The sequence below is a fragment of the Grampus griseus genome, assembly GCF_964374135.1.
Source record: "Grampus griseus genome assembly, chromosome: 3".
Lineage (NCBI taxonomy): Eukaryota > Metazoa > Chordata > Mammalia > Artiodactyla > Delphinidae > Grampus > Grampus griseus.
In genome coordinates, this window is record NC_139019.1 from 155,212 (window position 1) to 169,349 (window position 14,138).

The 14,138-nt window shown below is 46.1% G+C and overlaps 1 protein-coding gene across 2 annotated transcripts; it reads right to left on the reverse strand.

Annotated features, from left to right (window-relative positions):
* Window positions 1-644: 644 nt before the first annotated feature.
* On the reverse strand, window positions 645-14,110 carry CCDC127 (coiled-coil domain containing 127). Of its 2 annotated transcripts, none has more exons than XM_082651593.1 (3): window positions 14,037-14,110; window positions 12,756-12,886; window positions 645-1,769 (listed from the first exon to the last, which is right to left on the reverse strand). In XM_082651593.1, the coding sequence occupies exons 2-3, from the start codon at window positions 12,874-12,876 to the stop codon at window positions 1,114-1,116; spliced, it is 777 nt and encodes a 258-aa protein (XP_082507719.1). In that variant the 5' UTR covers window positions 12,877-12,886; window positions 14,037-14,110; the 3' UTR covers window positions 645-1,113. The 2 variants fall into 2 exon arrangements, with proteins under 2 accessions (XP_082507719.1, XP_082507720.1); XM_082651594.1 differs by lacking the exon at window positions 14,037-14,110 and adding an exon at window positions 13,917-13,997.
* Window positions 14,111-14,138: the final 28 nt, after the last annotated feature.

The following is a 14,138-nucleotide window of genomic DNA, read 5'->3' on the forward strand; positions in this document are numbered from 1 at the left end:
GACCTGGATTTGGGAGGGTTCCCTCCACCATCAACTGGTAAGAGTGGATCACTGCGACCAAACCCTGCCAACAGCTTGGACACCTGCTTTCCTCTGGGAGTTTGGAATTTGGGCCTGTGCCAGGCAGAGGGTGCCTGTGTGACCGGCCCTCCGCAGAAACCCCGGACGCTGTTTCTGAAGAGCGTCCGCATGGCCGTGTGACCCCTGGGAGGGAACTGGAAGCTGCACCTCGTCTCCCCGCGTTGCCCATGTGCCTGTCCCTTGAGTCTCAGCTGTGAGTACAACCATGTGCTGAGTCCTGAGCAAGTGTGGGGTGGCCTTGGGGACCCGGAGCCCAAGGGTAAGAACAGTGCTCAGGGCACAGCACTAGGGGTCAAGGTGACGTGAGTGATGTGCGTAAAGTGCGCAAAGGCCGAGTCATATTAACTTTATGGAAAATGCGTCTAAGTTTGCAGTAAAAATTGAGATAATCTGTTTAAAAATGTAAAGAGTAAGGAATTACACACATAAAAAGTGGCACTGTTGCTTTTAAATTGAGGTGTTTTAATCATATGTCATTGCTTATAAACACACACAAGGGTATCAACTGGAAATAAGAAACACTTTTTCCCCTTTGGCGGGAAAGAGCGTCAAAACACCACAAAACCTTGACGGTATCACTACCTTCCTTTCTCATCTATTAGGCAGTTCTATCCACTACCTGACAACTTCTAACTGTAATTTTAGGAGAGAGAACAATAATTTGAGGAAAAAAAGAATTTATTTAGGGAGTGATAAAAACAGACAAAAAAACGACTTACAGTAAGGATGAGTATTATATTTCACATTCTTAGAAACAATTTTTCCCTAAAGCTATGAGGTTATCCTGTTCCGCTCAATAAAATATTGACGGCTTAGAACACGCTTCTGAGAGACTGCGTCCTTAGCCGCTGAGGGGGACGGAGAGTCTCCTGAGGCCTCGCCGTCCTGCTCGGAGGGTGGTGGGAGTGGAAGGCCCCTGCTGAGAGGTGGCCGTGTGCATGCGTGGCCACAACACAGGGAGTGCTGGCAGAAGGAAAGCATCGGATAACCCAGAACACACAACAGTCTGACGCTGAGCCATTCACCCCCGTCTTACTTTTCCAGTATGGCTCTCTCTACGCTCTTAAACTTTTTCAGTTCGACCAGTAGTTCCCAGTATCTGAGATACAGCCACATAAGCCTCCCATTTCGGCGCTTGTTGGTGTTCCAGATGTCACCACAGTACGTGTCGTGCTTGAATATGTCGGTCAGGCCAGCTGCCATCTCTAGGTCAGCAGCAACTGGGTCGGTGGACGCTCGGCCCAGCAGGCTCTTCTCGATCTCCAGCCGCTTGTGGCGAGGGAGAAGCAGACTGCAGTAGACGCTCTGTCTTTCCGTGAGAGCGTCCTCGAAGTCTCTCAGCAGAAGCCTGGCCCTCCGCTGCCACTCCTCCTCCTTGCCCAGGTAGCTCAGGTACACGCTCCGCAAGGGCTGCCCCTTCTCCTGCAGGGCCCGAGCCCGCTCCTGTTCCAGAAGCTTCTTCTCTTCTACCATCTTGCGCCCCTGAGAGATGAGGGCTTCTCGGTAGCTAGTCGTTCTGTTTTGTTCCTTTTCAAGTTCCAGGGACAACTGTGCCACGGCCCGCCGACTTTCTGAGATCGTGGCGCGGTACTTGGCTTCGAGGTCCCGCTGGAAGGCAGCTGTTCTCTGATGGTATGCTTCCCTCTCTTTTTCTATCTCTTTTCGGGACTCCCTAGACCAAATCCAACCTGACACAAAGAAAGTGGAGGAGGAAAACACACACGATGAAAAGTCAAAGCTCAAGTTCTATAGTATTTATTTACAGAAAACATAAAGCAGCTAAGGACGGGACTTCAATAAAATCTTAAGTCCCAAGAGGTACAAAAAAGACAACATTTTGAATGAAGCTATACAACTGCAAAGTTCTTATCTTAAAATCAGATAAGGGCTCCCCAAAGACAAGCACAACAAGGCTGCAGAGACCCCTTTCAGCCTCCTCCTAACGTCTGATGGCTGAGAAAAGCCACCGCTGCCTTCCTTTGTTCCCAAGCCTACCACCCTGTGCCTACTCTGGCTACGGTGCCCCAGCATACTATTGGCAAGGGTTAGCAATGAGGATGGGTGAGTGTGCTTCACAGAGTGTTGGCTAGGCTATTAAGAACTGAGTAAAGTTCAAAGCGTGTTCAGCTTTGCCTGGTCATCACTAGTAAACAGCTGAAGCCCAACGTGTTTGCTTCTGTTCTGACAGGGGGTCATGTAAATAAGGAGTCGGAAGTTCAGCCTTAAGACGAGGCTCCACCATAATCTAACAAACATGGGACAGACGGGTGCAGGCAACTGGGGTGGGTAATGCCCCGCTCTGCCCCAAAGTGAGAAGCCACCAGGCCTCCGGCCTCTGCTGCACGGAAAAGTCCAAGGACAGAGAAAGGGAGTCTGATGACCACAAAGCCTGCGGCCAGCAGGTGCCTGGGTCTGGGTGTCGTCACCAATCCTTCCCCGTCCCGCCAATAAGAGGCCGGTGTGTCCCGGTAACAAGATAAACGTCAGCGCGCGGCTTTCACTGCTACAGGACCTCCACCGTGTTCTGTACCGGCGTTCCTGCCCGTAACTTCATAAACGTTGGGGCAGCTACGCCGAGTCCTCGTTTCTCACAATGGTAACCTGTCCAGCCTGTACGTGCAAAACGCAGCACAGATCCAAGTCCTCTGGAAAACAGAAGGATTGCCCAACAAGTCTAACTGGCAAAGTTACCAAGAGCAGCAACTTAAAGCATCACTTATGCCCAGCTCTCCAAACACAGCCAAGGCGGCGCACGCGTTTCTCTCCTGCCTTCTCTAACTCCCTACGGCGTCCGTCCCCCTTCCGGTTCTCTTGCTGCTCTCTGGTCCCTTCCCATCAACACCCGAGGTGCTGTCCTTGCTTGCTGTGTGGCCTTTCCCCAGGTCCCAGGGAAGCCCATCTAGTCCACAACGTCAGCCGTCACCTCGCGAGGACAGCCTTCCCGCGCACCTGAGAGCCTCTTCACGTGTGGTGCTGCTGCCCCGATTCTACAACCAGGAGACCAAACTCGTCCTCCCGCAACTAAAGCAGCCCCTAGTCCTATCCCAGCTGACAACTCCTACTCCAACGCACATGCCAGCTTTGTCTCCTCCTTGGGGCTGACCAGGAAAGAAGGGGCCATAGTATGACTCAACACGCCCTGGAGGCAGGCAAAAGGTATGCATGGAGAAGAGAGGAGAGAAGGACTAATTCAGTTTTGGGTGAATGTGGACAAAGTCTGGAAGGCCAGTAGGAGTTGGCAGGAAAGGTCCCTCTAGGCAGAATGAACAGGTACAGGAGAGCTTCCAGGAGCTGCTGTCCAGGGGCACAGGGCTTATGCCAAGGAGACGCTGGAGCAGACGCTGGGAAAGCCAGACTCCGCTCAGGAAGCGGACTGACCTGATCTGACAGCGCCCTGGCTGTGATGAGAAGATGAGGGGGCATGGGCGGAGGGGGCAGACGGGAGGCCAGAAGCAGAGCGCCAGTCCTGCTATAATAACCCAAAGGCAACACTGCTCACACGATACACACCCAGGCACACACCGGCCCTCAGACCACAGAACACCTCTCATCAGGAAGGCCTCCTGGAAGAGGTGGCACAGGGACGTGGAGACAGGCTGGGCGAGGAGGTGGCCGGGGGGTACGGAGACCAGAGTGCAGGCTGGTGGACCGGACGTCTGGACACCCAGCTCTGGTCCGTTCGGGGAGTCCCGCCTCATGACTCTGCACAGACACAACTTTTTCGAGCCTCAGTCTCAGAAGGCTTGTGAAAGCGCTGGGGCTCCTGCTTTTGGGAAAATGGAAGAGAAGTACTCTCTCCTATTCTCCCTGCTAAGAACAACAAAAAACCTGGACGTCGTATGTAAAACTAACACAAGACGACCAGAAATGCGGAGAGCGGCAGGCAGACTGTTGAGGGGCCTTGGCACCCAAGGAACACCGTGCTGGTGAGTCCCTGGGGGCTTCACTTTGCCTTGTAGATCCCAGACTTAAAGCTGAAATGCCAATGATGCAGATTTCCTTTAAAAGCCCCAACAAAAGTCTGCTCTCTCTGGCCAAACAACTAGCAAAGGGGCTTAGCAAGACAGAAAACTTTTAAACAATAACCATTCCGCCCCTGCTACGTAGCACAGAAGACACTGTGACCCACCTCCATCCATGTGGGCAAAGCCTGAGGGGCGGTGATGGTGGCAGAGGAAGCCATGTGGGGATTCTCCCGTGTGGAAGCATCAGCAGATCGCAGGGGAGCTGGACCTCCCACTCTTGCCCAGCAGTAACAGGGGACCCTTCCTTGGTGTCAACAGGCTGGAGGACGAGTGGGGAGCCTGGGCGTCCACTCCCACCTGGGAGTGAGGAGGCAGTGCTACCTCTCCCTGTCCAAGAAGCCAGCCTAAGAAGATATGAATGAAGAACAGCCTCATAATACCGCAAATGCCCAGGTTTCAGCTGGGAATCACTCTTCATAACAAGAGTCAGGAAGATCTCAAGGTGACTTAAAAGGTAATCAGTTGATGCCAATACCAAGATGACAGAGATGTTAGTGTCATCTGACAGTTTAAGGCAGCCATTGTAATATAAAGTCTAAGCAAAGATACAGAAAGTCTCAGCGGAGAAACAGAAAATATTTAAGAAAGCAAACGGAACTTCTGAAACTGACAAAGGTAGGAACTGAAATAAAAAACATAATGTGAAACAGGTGTGGAGAAGAGGACCCCACCAAGATACTCAGTACAGCTCCTGCGAACACGGACATGAAGATGCGAACAAAATACTAGCAAATACAGTTCTGCAAATATATAAAAAGAATGACATGGCATGACCAAGTGGGGATTACTTCAAAAATGTAAGACTGGTTCAACATTCAAACACCCATCGCTGTAATCCAACAAATTAGCAGCCTAAAGGAGAAAAGCTACATGATCATATTGACTGACACAGAAACACAACACCCATTCATGATAGCAACTCAGAAAAATAGGAACAGAGGGGACCTTCCTTGTCTTGATACTCTATGAAAGCCACAGCTAACATATACTTAGTGGTGAAAAGACTGAATGCTTTTCCTCCAAGATCAGGAACTATCCAACGACGTCCCAGAATTCCTGGCCAGTGCGAGAAGGCAAGAAAAGGAAATAGAGGCCAACAGACTGGAAAGGAAGAGACAAAACCTGTCTCGTACCTCACAGAAAAATGAACTCAAAATGGATCATGGACTGTCATGTAAAATGTAGAATTAAAACTGTAGGAAAAAACACAGGAGAGAATCTTTACGATCAAGGGCCAGGCAAAGAGTTTTCAGACATGGTATGAAAACATGACCCATAAAAGGAGAAACTGATGAGACGGACTTCATCAAAATTAGAACTTTTGCTCCATGAAAGACTCCAGTAAGAGTCTACAGACTGGGAGAAGATATTTGAAAACAAGACAGCCAACAAAGTACTAGAATCTAGAACTCAGTAAAAACTCTCAAAACTCGGGAATTCCCTGGTGGTCCAGTGCTTAGGACTCCACGTTTTCACTGCCAGGGCGAGGGTTCAATCCCTGGTCAAGGAACTAAAATCCCACAAGCTGTGTGGTGACAACAAAACAAAACAAAACGCAAAACAAACAAAACAAAAACCTCTCAAAACTCAACATTAAAAAAACAATCCAATTAGAAAATAGATTGAATCTGAAAGACAGGATTCAAGGAAGCGGATACACCGATGGCAGATAAGTATATGAAAAAATGCCCAACATCATTAGCCCTTATGGAAATGCAAATTAAAACCAAAATGGGGTTATCACTATACACCTGCAAGAACAAGCAAAACAAAAACAATAGTGATCACACCAAATGCTGTTGAGGATGCCAAGAACCTGGATCCCTCATACACTGCTGGCCAGAAAGCAAAATGGTACCGCCACCCTTTTACTTTCTTCAAAAACTGAACATCAACTCCCAAGGAGGCTGACAAGAGTAGGTAGTTTTTATGATTCAATGACCTGCAGTGTCTGCGTCTTAGTGAAAGACCCAATTGCAGCCCTAAGGGCTGCTACTTAGAAACTCACTAGCCTGCCATCTTGAAAACCCCTACCAAATGCTGGGAAAGGCTGCCTGCTGCCTATGGCTAGGGCAATGAACTTGGCGAGTGAAGTGGAAGGCTTAAAATTACACTGACTAAGTCAAAGCAATCTTGAGGGAAATAAATGGGGCTGGAGGAATCAGACTCTCTGACTTCAGGCTATACTACAAAGCTACAGTAATCAAGACAATATGGTACTGGCACAAAAACAGAAATATAGACCAATGGAACAGGATAGAAAGCCCAAAGATAAACCCACGCACCTATGGTCAACTAATCAATGACAAAGGAGGCAAAGATATGCAGTGGAGAAAAGACAGTCTCTTCAATAAGTGGTGCTGGGAAAACTGGACAGCTACATGTAAAAGAATGAAATTAGAACACTCCCTAACACCATACACAAAAATAAACTCAAAATAAATTAAAGACCTAAATGTAAGACCGGACACTATAAGACTCTTAGAGGAAAACATAGGAAGAACACTCTTTGACATAAATCACAGCAAGATCTTTTTTGAAAAGATTTGGAAATAAAAACAAAAATAAACAAATGGGACCTAATGAAACTTAAAAGCTTTTGCACAGCAAAGCAAACCATAAACAAGACGAAAAGACAACACTCAGAATGGGAGAAAATATTTGCAAATGAGTCAACGGACAAAGGACTAATCTCCAAAATATATAAACAGCTCATGCAGCTCAATATTAAAAAAACAAACAACCCAATCAAAAAATGGGCAGAAGACCTAAACAGACATTTCTCCAAAGAAGACATACAGATGGCCAAGAGGCACATGAAAGGATGCTCAACATCACTAATCATTAGAGGAATGCAAATCAAAACTACAATGAGGTATCACCTCACACCGGTTAGAATGGGATCATCAGAAAATCTACCAACAACAAATGCTGGAGAGGGTGTGGAGAAAAGGGAACCCTCTTGCACTGTTGGTGGGAATGTAAATTGATACAGCCACTATGGAGAACAATATGGAGGTTCCTTAAAAAACTAAAAATAGAATTACTGTAAGACCCAGCAATCCCACTACTGGGCATATACCCAGAGAAAACCATAATTCAAAAAGACACATGCATCCCAATGTTCACTGCAGCACTATTTACAATAGCCAGGACATGGAAGCAACCTAAATGCCCACCAACAGACGAATGGATAAAGAAGATGTGGCACATATATACAATGGCACATTACTCGCCATAAAAAGGAACGAAACTGGGTCATTTGTAGAGATGTGGACGGACCTAGAGACTGTCAAACAGAGTAAAGTAAGTCAGAGAAACAAATATCATATATTAACACATATATGTGGAATCTAGAAAAATGGTCCAGATGAACTGGTTTGCAGGGCAGAAATAGAGACACAGACGTAGAGGACAAACGTATGGACCAAGGGGGGACAGCAGGGGTGGGGGAATGAACTGGGAGATTGGGATGGACATGTTTACACTAATATGTATAAAATAGATAGCTAATAAGAACCTGCTGTATAAAAAATAAAATAAAATTCAAAGAAAAAGTATTACACTGACTGACGTATTCATTAATTAGTGTTGAGGCTGGGAGAGGCCCTGAGGTGACTTTCATTTTCCGTTTGTTTCTGCAGACTCATCTCCAGCTTCCATAGCTTTTCATAGTAATTTTTATTCTTGAAGTTCCTGCTTTCTTATACTTTTGAAATGATGCTTTTTGTCCCTGAGAAGGGTTGAGGAATATTGTATTTTCTTCTTTTTGGTTATCTTGCTTAGGTAATGCGATCAGAGGAAACTTGTAACTTTGCTTTCTTGTAAGGATTCTCCAAAAATGTGTTATTGCAAGATTAAGAAATCATATCGAACATATGGGTGTTAAGTAGCCCCCTAGCATAGCCTAGAAGTAAAGGCAGACAAATGAAGCTGATAAATGCTACTCGTCAGCCTCCACTTTCTCTACTCAAACCTGCTCACCTAAGAAATCCAGGCACACAAGGCCACTCCATGAAAAGTACCACTGCCTGCTCACTTTGGCAGCACATATACTTAAAAAAAAAACAAAAAACTGGAAAAACACACAGAAGACTAGCAGAGCCCCTGCTGGAGGATGACACACAAATTCGTGACGTGTTCCATATAATTTAAAAATAAAAGCACCCCTGCGACAGAGGGCAGCTTTTTCCCGTTTCTCACATTCTTAAGTGCCTACCCAGAACCATGGGGTATGATGTAGGGAAGCACAACATGCCACCCTTAAATGGGCCCCTTGGGCCTTACTAAGGTTCTCAAGGGGCAAGGGAACCACCCTCATCACCAAATGATTCTAACCGGAAGCGGAAGGTAACAGATTAAATCTGGAGCTGCAAGAGAAGCCTTAGTAGGAGTGCAGAATATCAAGGTTCTAGGCTTGGCCAGAAATATCCAACTGGTGACGATTAAATTAAGACCTGGATGGGAATATCCCTGTAACCAGCAGTAACCAAAATGGGGGGCCACTGGTCTAACCACAGCTGACATTTGGGGCCTGACAGGAGTTTGGGGGGGAGGCCTATTCCTCTCCTAAGCTAAATGAGGGAAGGTAAAACCTTGCCACATAGGTGAATGGGTGTGTCAGTCATTTGATATCATTGAGGCGGCTACTCAATTCTTAGGGGGAAAAAACCTTGTTTCTTCTGGCCTTAAGAGAACAAAGTCATCCTAGGAGGCATTTGCCTCACTTGCCTATGCCTTTAAGATGCAAATGTCTACCAGATCTTCTCCAGGAACCCTTATCTCCAGCATCCTTCTAAAATGCAAATTTCAATAAATAAATAAATAAAATGCAAATTTCGGGCCTCCCAGGTGGCGCAGTGGTTAAGAATCCACCTGCCAATGCAGAGGACCCGTGCTGCAACTCCTGAAGCCCGCGCTCCACAAGAGAAGCCACCACGATGAGAAGCTGGCACACCACAACGAAGAGTAGCCCCCGCTCGCCGCAACTAGAGAAACCCCGCACGCAGCAACGAAGACCCCATGCAGCCAAAAATAAATTAAATTAAATTAAAAAAAAAAGAATTTGGGTTAAAAAAATAAAAAATAAAATAAAATGCAAATTTCAAAAACGGGGTAGGTAATTTGGAACTTGACTTGTCAAGGACGAAAAGAAATCCTAAGTGTCTTTTCTGTAAACATTAGAAAAAAGGGTTTAGCCATCTAGACAGGTGACCTTGATTTGATCCGTCTGCCAGAAGCCCAATTTGAATCCAACCCCTTGTAACTGATGGGTTTTACCTTGTTGTACCTGACTGAGGGCTGAAATTTTCAAATGAGAACTATAAGGTCTCTGTGTGTGTGTGTGTCTTTGTATGTGTCTATGTGTGTTGTAGGTGAATAGTATTACCAAAATTAATTTGTAAAGAAGCTCTACTTAATTGCCTTAAAAAATTAAGTGCTTATATAAATAGAAATATAAAACTGGCCAGAATGAATTTCAGGTTCACGCAATCCAGGAAATATTCAACATTAAATTAATATCTGGTATTGAAGGAGGCTTAAACTTGTTGATTTGATTAATACAGGTATGTCTTTAGAGGCATCAATGTTAAGTATAGTACTTCTGCTGTACCTAGGTTTACTAGAGGTCAAATAAGACCTTATTGTATGTTGCAAATCTGTCAGCAAGAAAAGTAACTTGAAGTGGGAAAAAAAAAACTTTTAAGGAAAGATGTATGTTTTCAGTAAAAGAAGTTAAAGAGTGAGAAAAAAAATACTGGAAAAAAGAGTTGTACATGATCTTGGGACTTCCCTGGTGTTCCAGTGGTTAGGACTCCGAGCTCCCAATGCAGGGGGCCTGGGTTCGATCCCTGGTCGGGGAACTAGGATCCCACGTACTGCAACTAAGCCCACATGCCGCAACTAAGCCTGCGCGCCTCAACTACTGAGCCCACGCTCTAGAGCCCGCGTGCCACAACAAGGGCCCAGTGCAGCCAAAATAAATAAATAAATAATAAATAAAAAGAGTTGTACATGATCAAGATTCTCTAAGATAGGATTAAACTTAGTTGGGTAAACGGCTTTTGTTGGGAGTGGGCTGGGGCAAGACGGGATTTGGTTTCTCCCTGCAAAGTTTTCTTGAATGACTGCTTTTAATAACATGAGTTACTTCGCCTTAAAGGGATCTGTATTTGCTTTCAAGATCTGTTTTAACCTTGGTTAAGAAATAAGTATTGTCTCTGACCTATGACCTTATTTGACCAAGTCTTTTAAAACTTTCTGACAAACTTCCCAGTATCAAATTTTAATCAAAGTTCTTTGGACTTCCAGCTAACTTTGGGGTGCTTTAGAAGGTCCCTGAGGTCGCTCAAAGAAAAACATTTAACTAGGATTATTTCGTCTGTTAAATTAAATGTAATCAGATGGTTAACCACGCCTTTTAAGTCTTTTGTCATTTATAGATAGTTATTGTTGTACTCTGATGCTGTTACAAAAAAGTGCTTCATCATCAAGAAGATTCATGGGAAGGCTAAGGAAACAGTTACAACACTTCCACATCAAGACAATGGCTATGCAAGGATTCCAGCCCATACCGACTTAAAACAAGGAGCTGTCCTGCTCCTGGGGCCCCTAGATCAGGCATCCTAGAGATTTTTACTCCCTGACAGGCGGGGTCGATGCCCCTACTCAGCCTCAAAGCAACTTCAGAAGATGGACCATCACCCCTCTGCTTCCCACAAAAATATGGGAGTAAAATCTCCGACGGGGGAATGAAACAGGAGGGAAGGGGGCAGGGCACAACCTTTAAAAGAATGACACAGCCATAGGACATGACAAAAACTGGTTAGAACCAACTAGGTCCAAGAGTGCAGACGAGTTGACTTTCAGTAGACCCTGAGCCTCATTATACGCTCATTGTAATACGTTAGCATATGCTAAATGACACACTCACCTGTGCTAGGACAGTTCTGAGGCCAACCATAAAAGGTCAAAACGTAGGCTGTGGCCCAGTTCCTGGAAATCCCCACCCCTTCCCCAAAATAACTGGAATAACCCTCCCCCTCATTAGCCTATGAAATTACCCAGCCCATAAAAACTAACCACTCCATATTTCGGGGCCTCTCTCGCCTTCTGAGATGGCCCATAATCTGTCTGTGGAGTGTGTTTCTCTCTAAATAAATCCACTTCCTACCTATCAAAAAAAGAAATAACATGTCTCTTTGGCATACGGATTATTTTCAACTAGTTATTTTCTAAGAAACAGCAGACATGGGAGAAACTTTGAAAGCCAAGTAGGAGTTACCCTTTTGTAAGAAACACTTACATTTATAAGGGAGTTCTGCATTTGTAAGGGTGTCTCCCTGGCTGTACCAGGAAGAGGCTGACCAAATTTCTGGAAACTCTTATCATAGGAAAAGGCTAGAGCTTATATCTGCATAACAACCTTACCCTTGATGATTGCACTTTTCCTAGTCTCCTCTGGTAACTAACTCTCCCCAACCTCAACATCCTCTTTTGTCTTAAGCTTGGGATGGTATTTAAGGTGAGGGATTATGCCATTCTCAATTTTCCTGAGTCTCTCCTATGGATACATGTTAAAAACTTGTTTGATTCTCTCCTGTTAATCTGTCTCATATCAATTTAATTCTTAGACCAGCCAGAAGAACTTAAAAGGGTAGAGGAAAGTTTCTTCTTCTGCAACAGTGACAAAACATAAAACCAACCCCTAAACATCAGGAAATTCATCATGTAGTAGGCATATAAGCTAAGAGCTGGAATAACTACAATTGACCGGTGACTGGTAATTTCCCCAAAGAGGTACAAAGTCGATTCAAAGTAGAGAGAATTTCTGGCCAGCCTGAGCAGAGGTTTCATGGATGAAGCCTCCCAAAGACTGATTTCCTAAACATGACACAGACATACAAAACCAGTTTTCTTTTATGCCTGTTTTATTCTGCCTCATCAGTGCTTATGAGGGCAACTGAAGGGAGCCCCCCTCAGAGCTGTACAGCCTTGAAGGGAGCTAACAGTTACTGAACTCACTCCACACAAAATGCCTCTAAATATCTTCTTATTTAACCCTCACTTGCATTGAGGCAGTTATGATGGTCAGAGAAACTGAGGCACAGAGGTAAATAATTTGCGCACAATGTACCATATGCGAAAAAACTAGGGTGTACACATGCATCTCTGTAAACAAAGACTGCTGCCCGCCATTTATGATTAAGTCATTAGCCACAGTCACTGACCTACAAGTTCAGCCGGACAGGGATTCAGGGTGAATGCACTCTGTGTTTTGGATACATGGGACCCTACAGCGTTAAGATACATGACTAAGAAAGAATTTCAGTGACCCCAAATTCCTGCATCTTCCCATACATAGGTAAGCACTGAAGTCACTAACTTGACACACCTGGGTTTCTGTGACAAGTACTAATCTTTTACCCAGACGTATGCTGGACCACATGTATTTCCTGGCTCCTCCCCTGCCTCTTCAGAGCAGTTCCTAACAGCTATCTGAGAGACTGTATCCTGGGCTACAGTCTTCATAGCTCTCACATTGTACATTTTTTTTTACAGTCAACATCTGTCAGGTTCCAAAGCCCAAGATCTTAGAGCGCCACACTTTCAGCCCAGAAAACACACATTAGGAAAACGATGACTTACGAAAAGCAGCCAATCCCAGCATTGGAACCAACAGGGCATAATTCCATCTGCTTCCATCACCCCCATCAGCCCTGGAACTGGGCCGGATATTCCAATTTGGGGGGTCATTTAAGTTATTCATGGAGATACACCTTGAAGTAAATAATAAAACCATTAAACACACACAAAAAACAAAACACATTGGTCACAATTATATCACCTACATGGCCGTGAGACTTTTTTTCTTTCAAAAAATTTTGTTCAGATCTAGGTATGCGCTGCACAGCACTGAGCCTTATGGGATTAAAAGAAAAAAACAAGACCTCAGACAAAAGCAACTCACAAACCGTGGGGGAGAAGATGTGTCTCAAATAACTGAAATACAAATAGGACGAAGCAAATATAGTCAAAAGAAACTTAATTCAACTTCAAAGACTCTTAACGGGCTTTTCAATAAATACTTGTTCAACACCTAAAGATATAAAATTCTAACTGGCAGTAAAGCAATGACACACACACAAAAAGGCTCAGTACTTAAGGAGCTTGTGGCGAGCACAGAATAAAAAAGAGATCTAAAGTAGTGAAGCTCGTAACCCTCATAGGGGAGGTTTGGGAGCAGCATTCCCTTCCCCCCAACCCGGTAAACCAGGGAGCACCAATCCCCGGGCCGTGGACCGATACTGGTCCGCGGCTTGTTAGGAACCGGGCCGCACAGCAGGAGGCGAGAGGCGGGAAAGTGAACGAAGCTTCACCTGTCGCTCCGCATCCCCCCCCCCATCGCTCGCATTACTGCCTGAACCATCCCCTCCCCCCACCCCGTGGAAAAATAATCTTCCACGAAACCGGTTCCTGGTGCCAAAAAGGCTGGGGACCGCTGCCGTAAACGACAGGGTCCGCGCGCCCCCAGCCCCACCCCACAGGGTTCATGCCCGCCCGATCCCATAAATAACAAGGCCTGCGCCCCCCACCCCGACACCGTAAACTATATTATGGAGTTCGCGCCCCCCCAGACCTCATGAACTGGAAGGTCCGCGCCCCCACCCCCCGGTAACCTACAGGGTCCGCCTCCCGGAACGCGCAGTCCTAATAAAGCAGCGGAACCCGGCACGGACCCGCGGGACCCCTAAACGTCGGGAACTCCCTCTCTGTCCCGGAGGGAAAGCGGGGCGAACACCACGTTACCTGCGAGCACCGGTTCATCTCCCAAAACTGCCGTAAACTCGAGAAAATTCGAACACCGTCTGGACCGAAGGAGAAATCAGGCGAGCCCGTGAAGACCCCCGACCCCAGACCCCCACCTACCTCCGGCCGGGAGGTCTCGGCCCCTGTGCCCTGAGCGCCGCCGTCCGCTCGTCCCTCTGCGCAGGCGCCGCGTTGCCCCGTCGGCCCCCGGCACTGCGATGT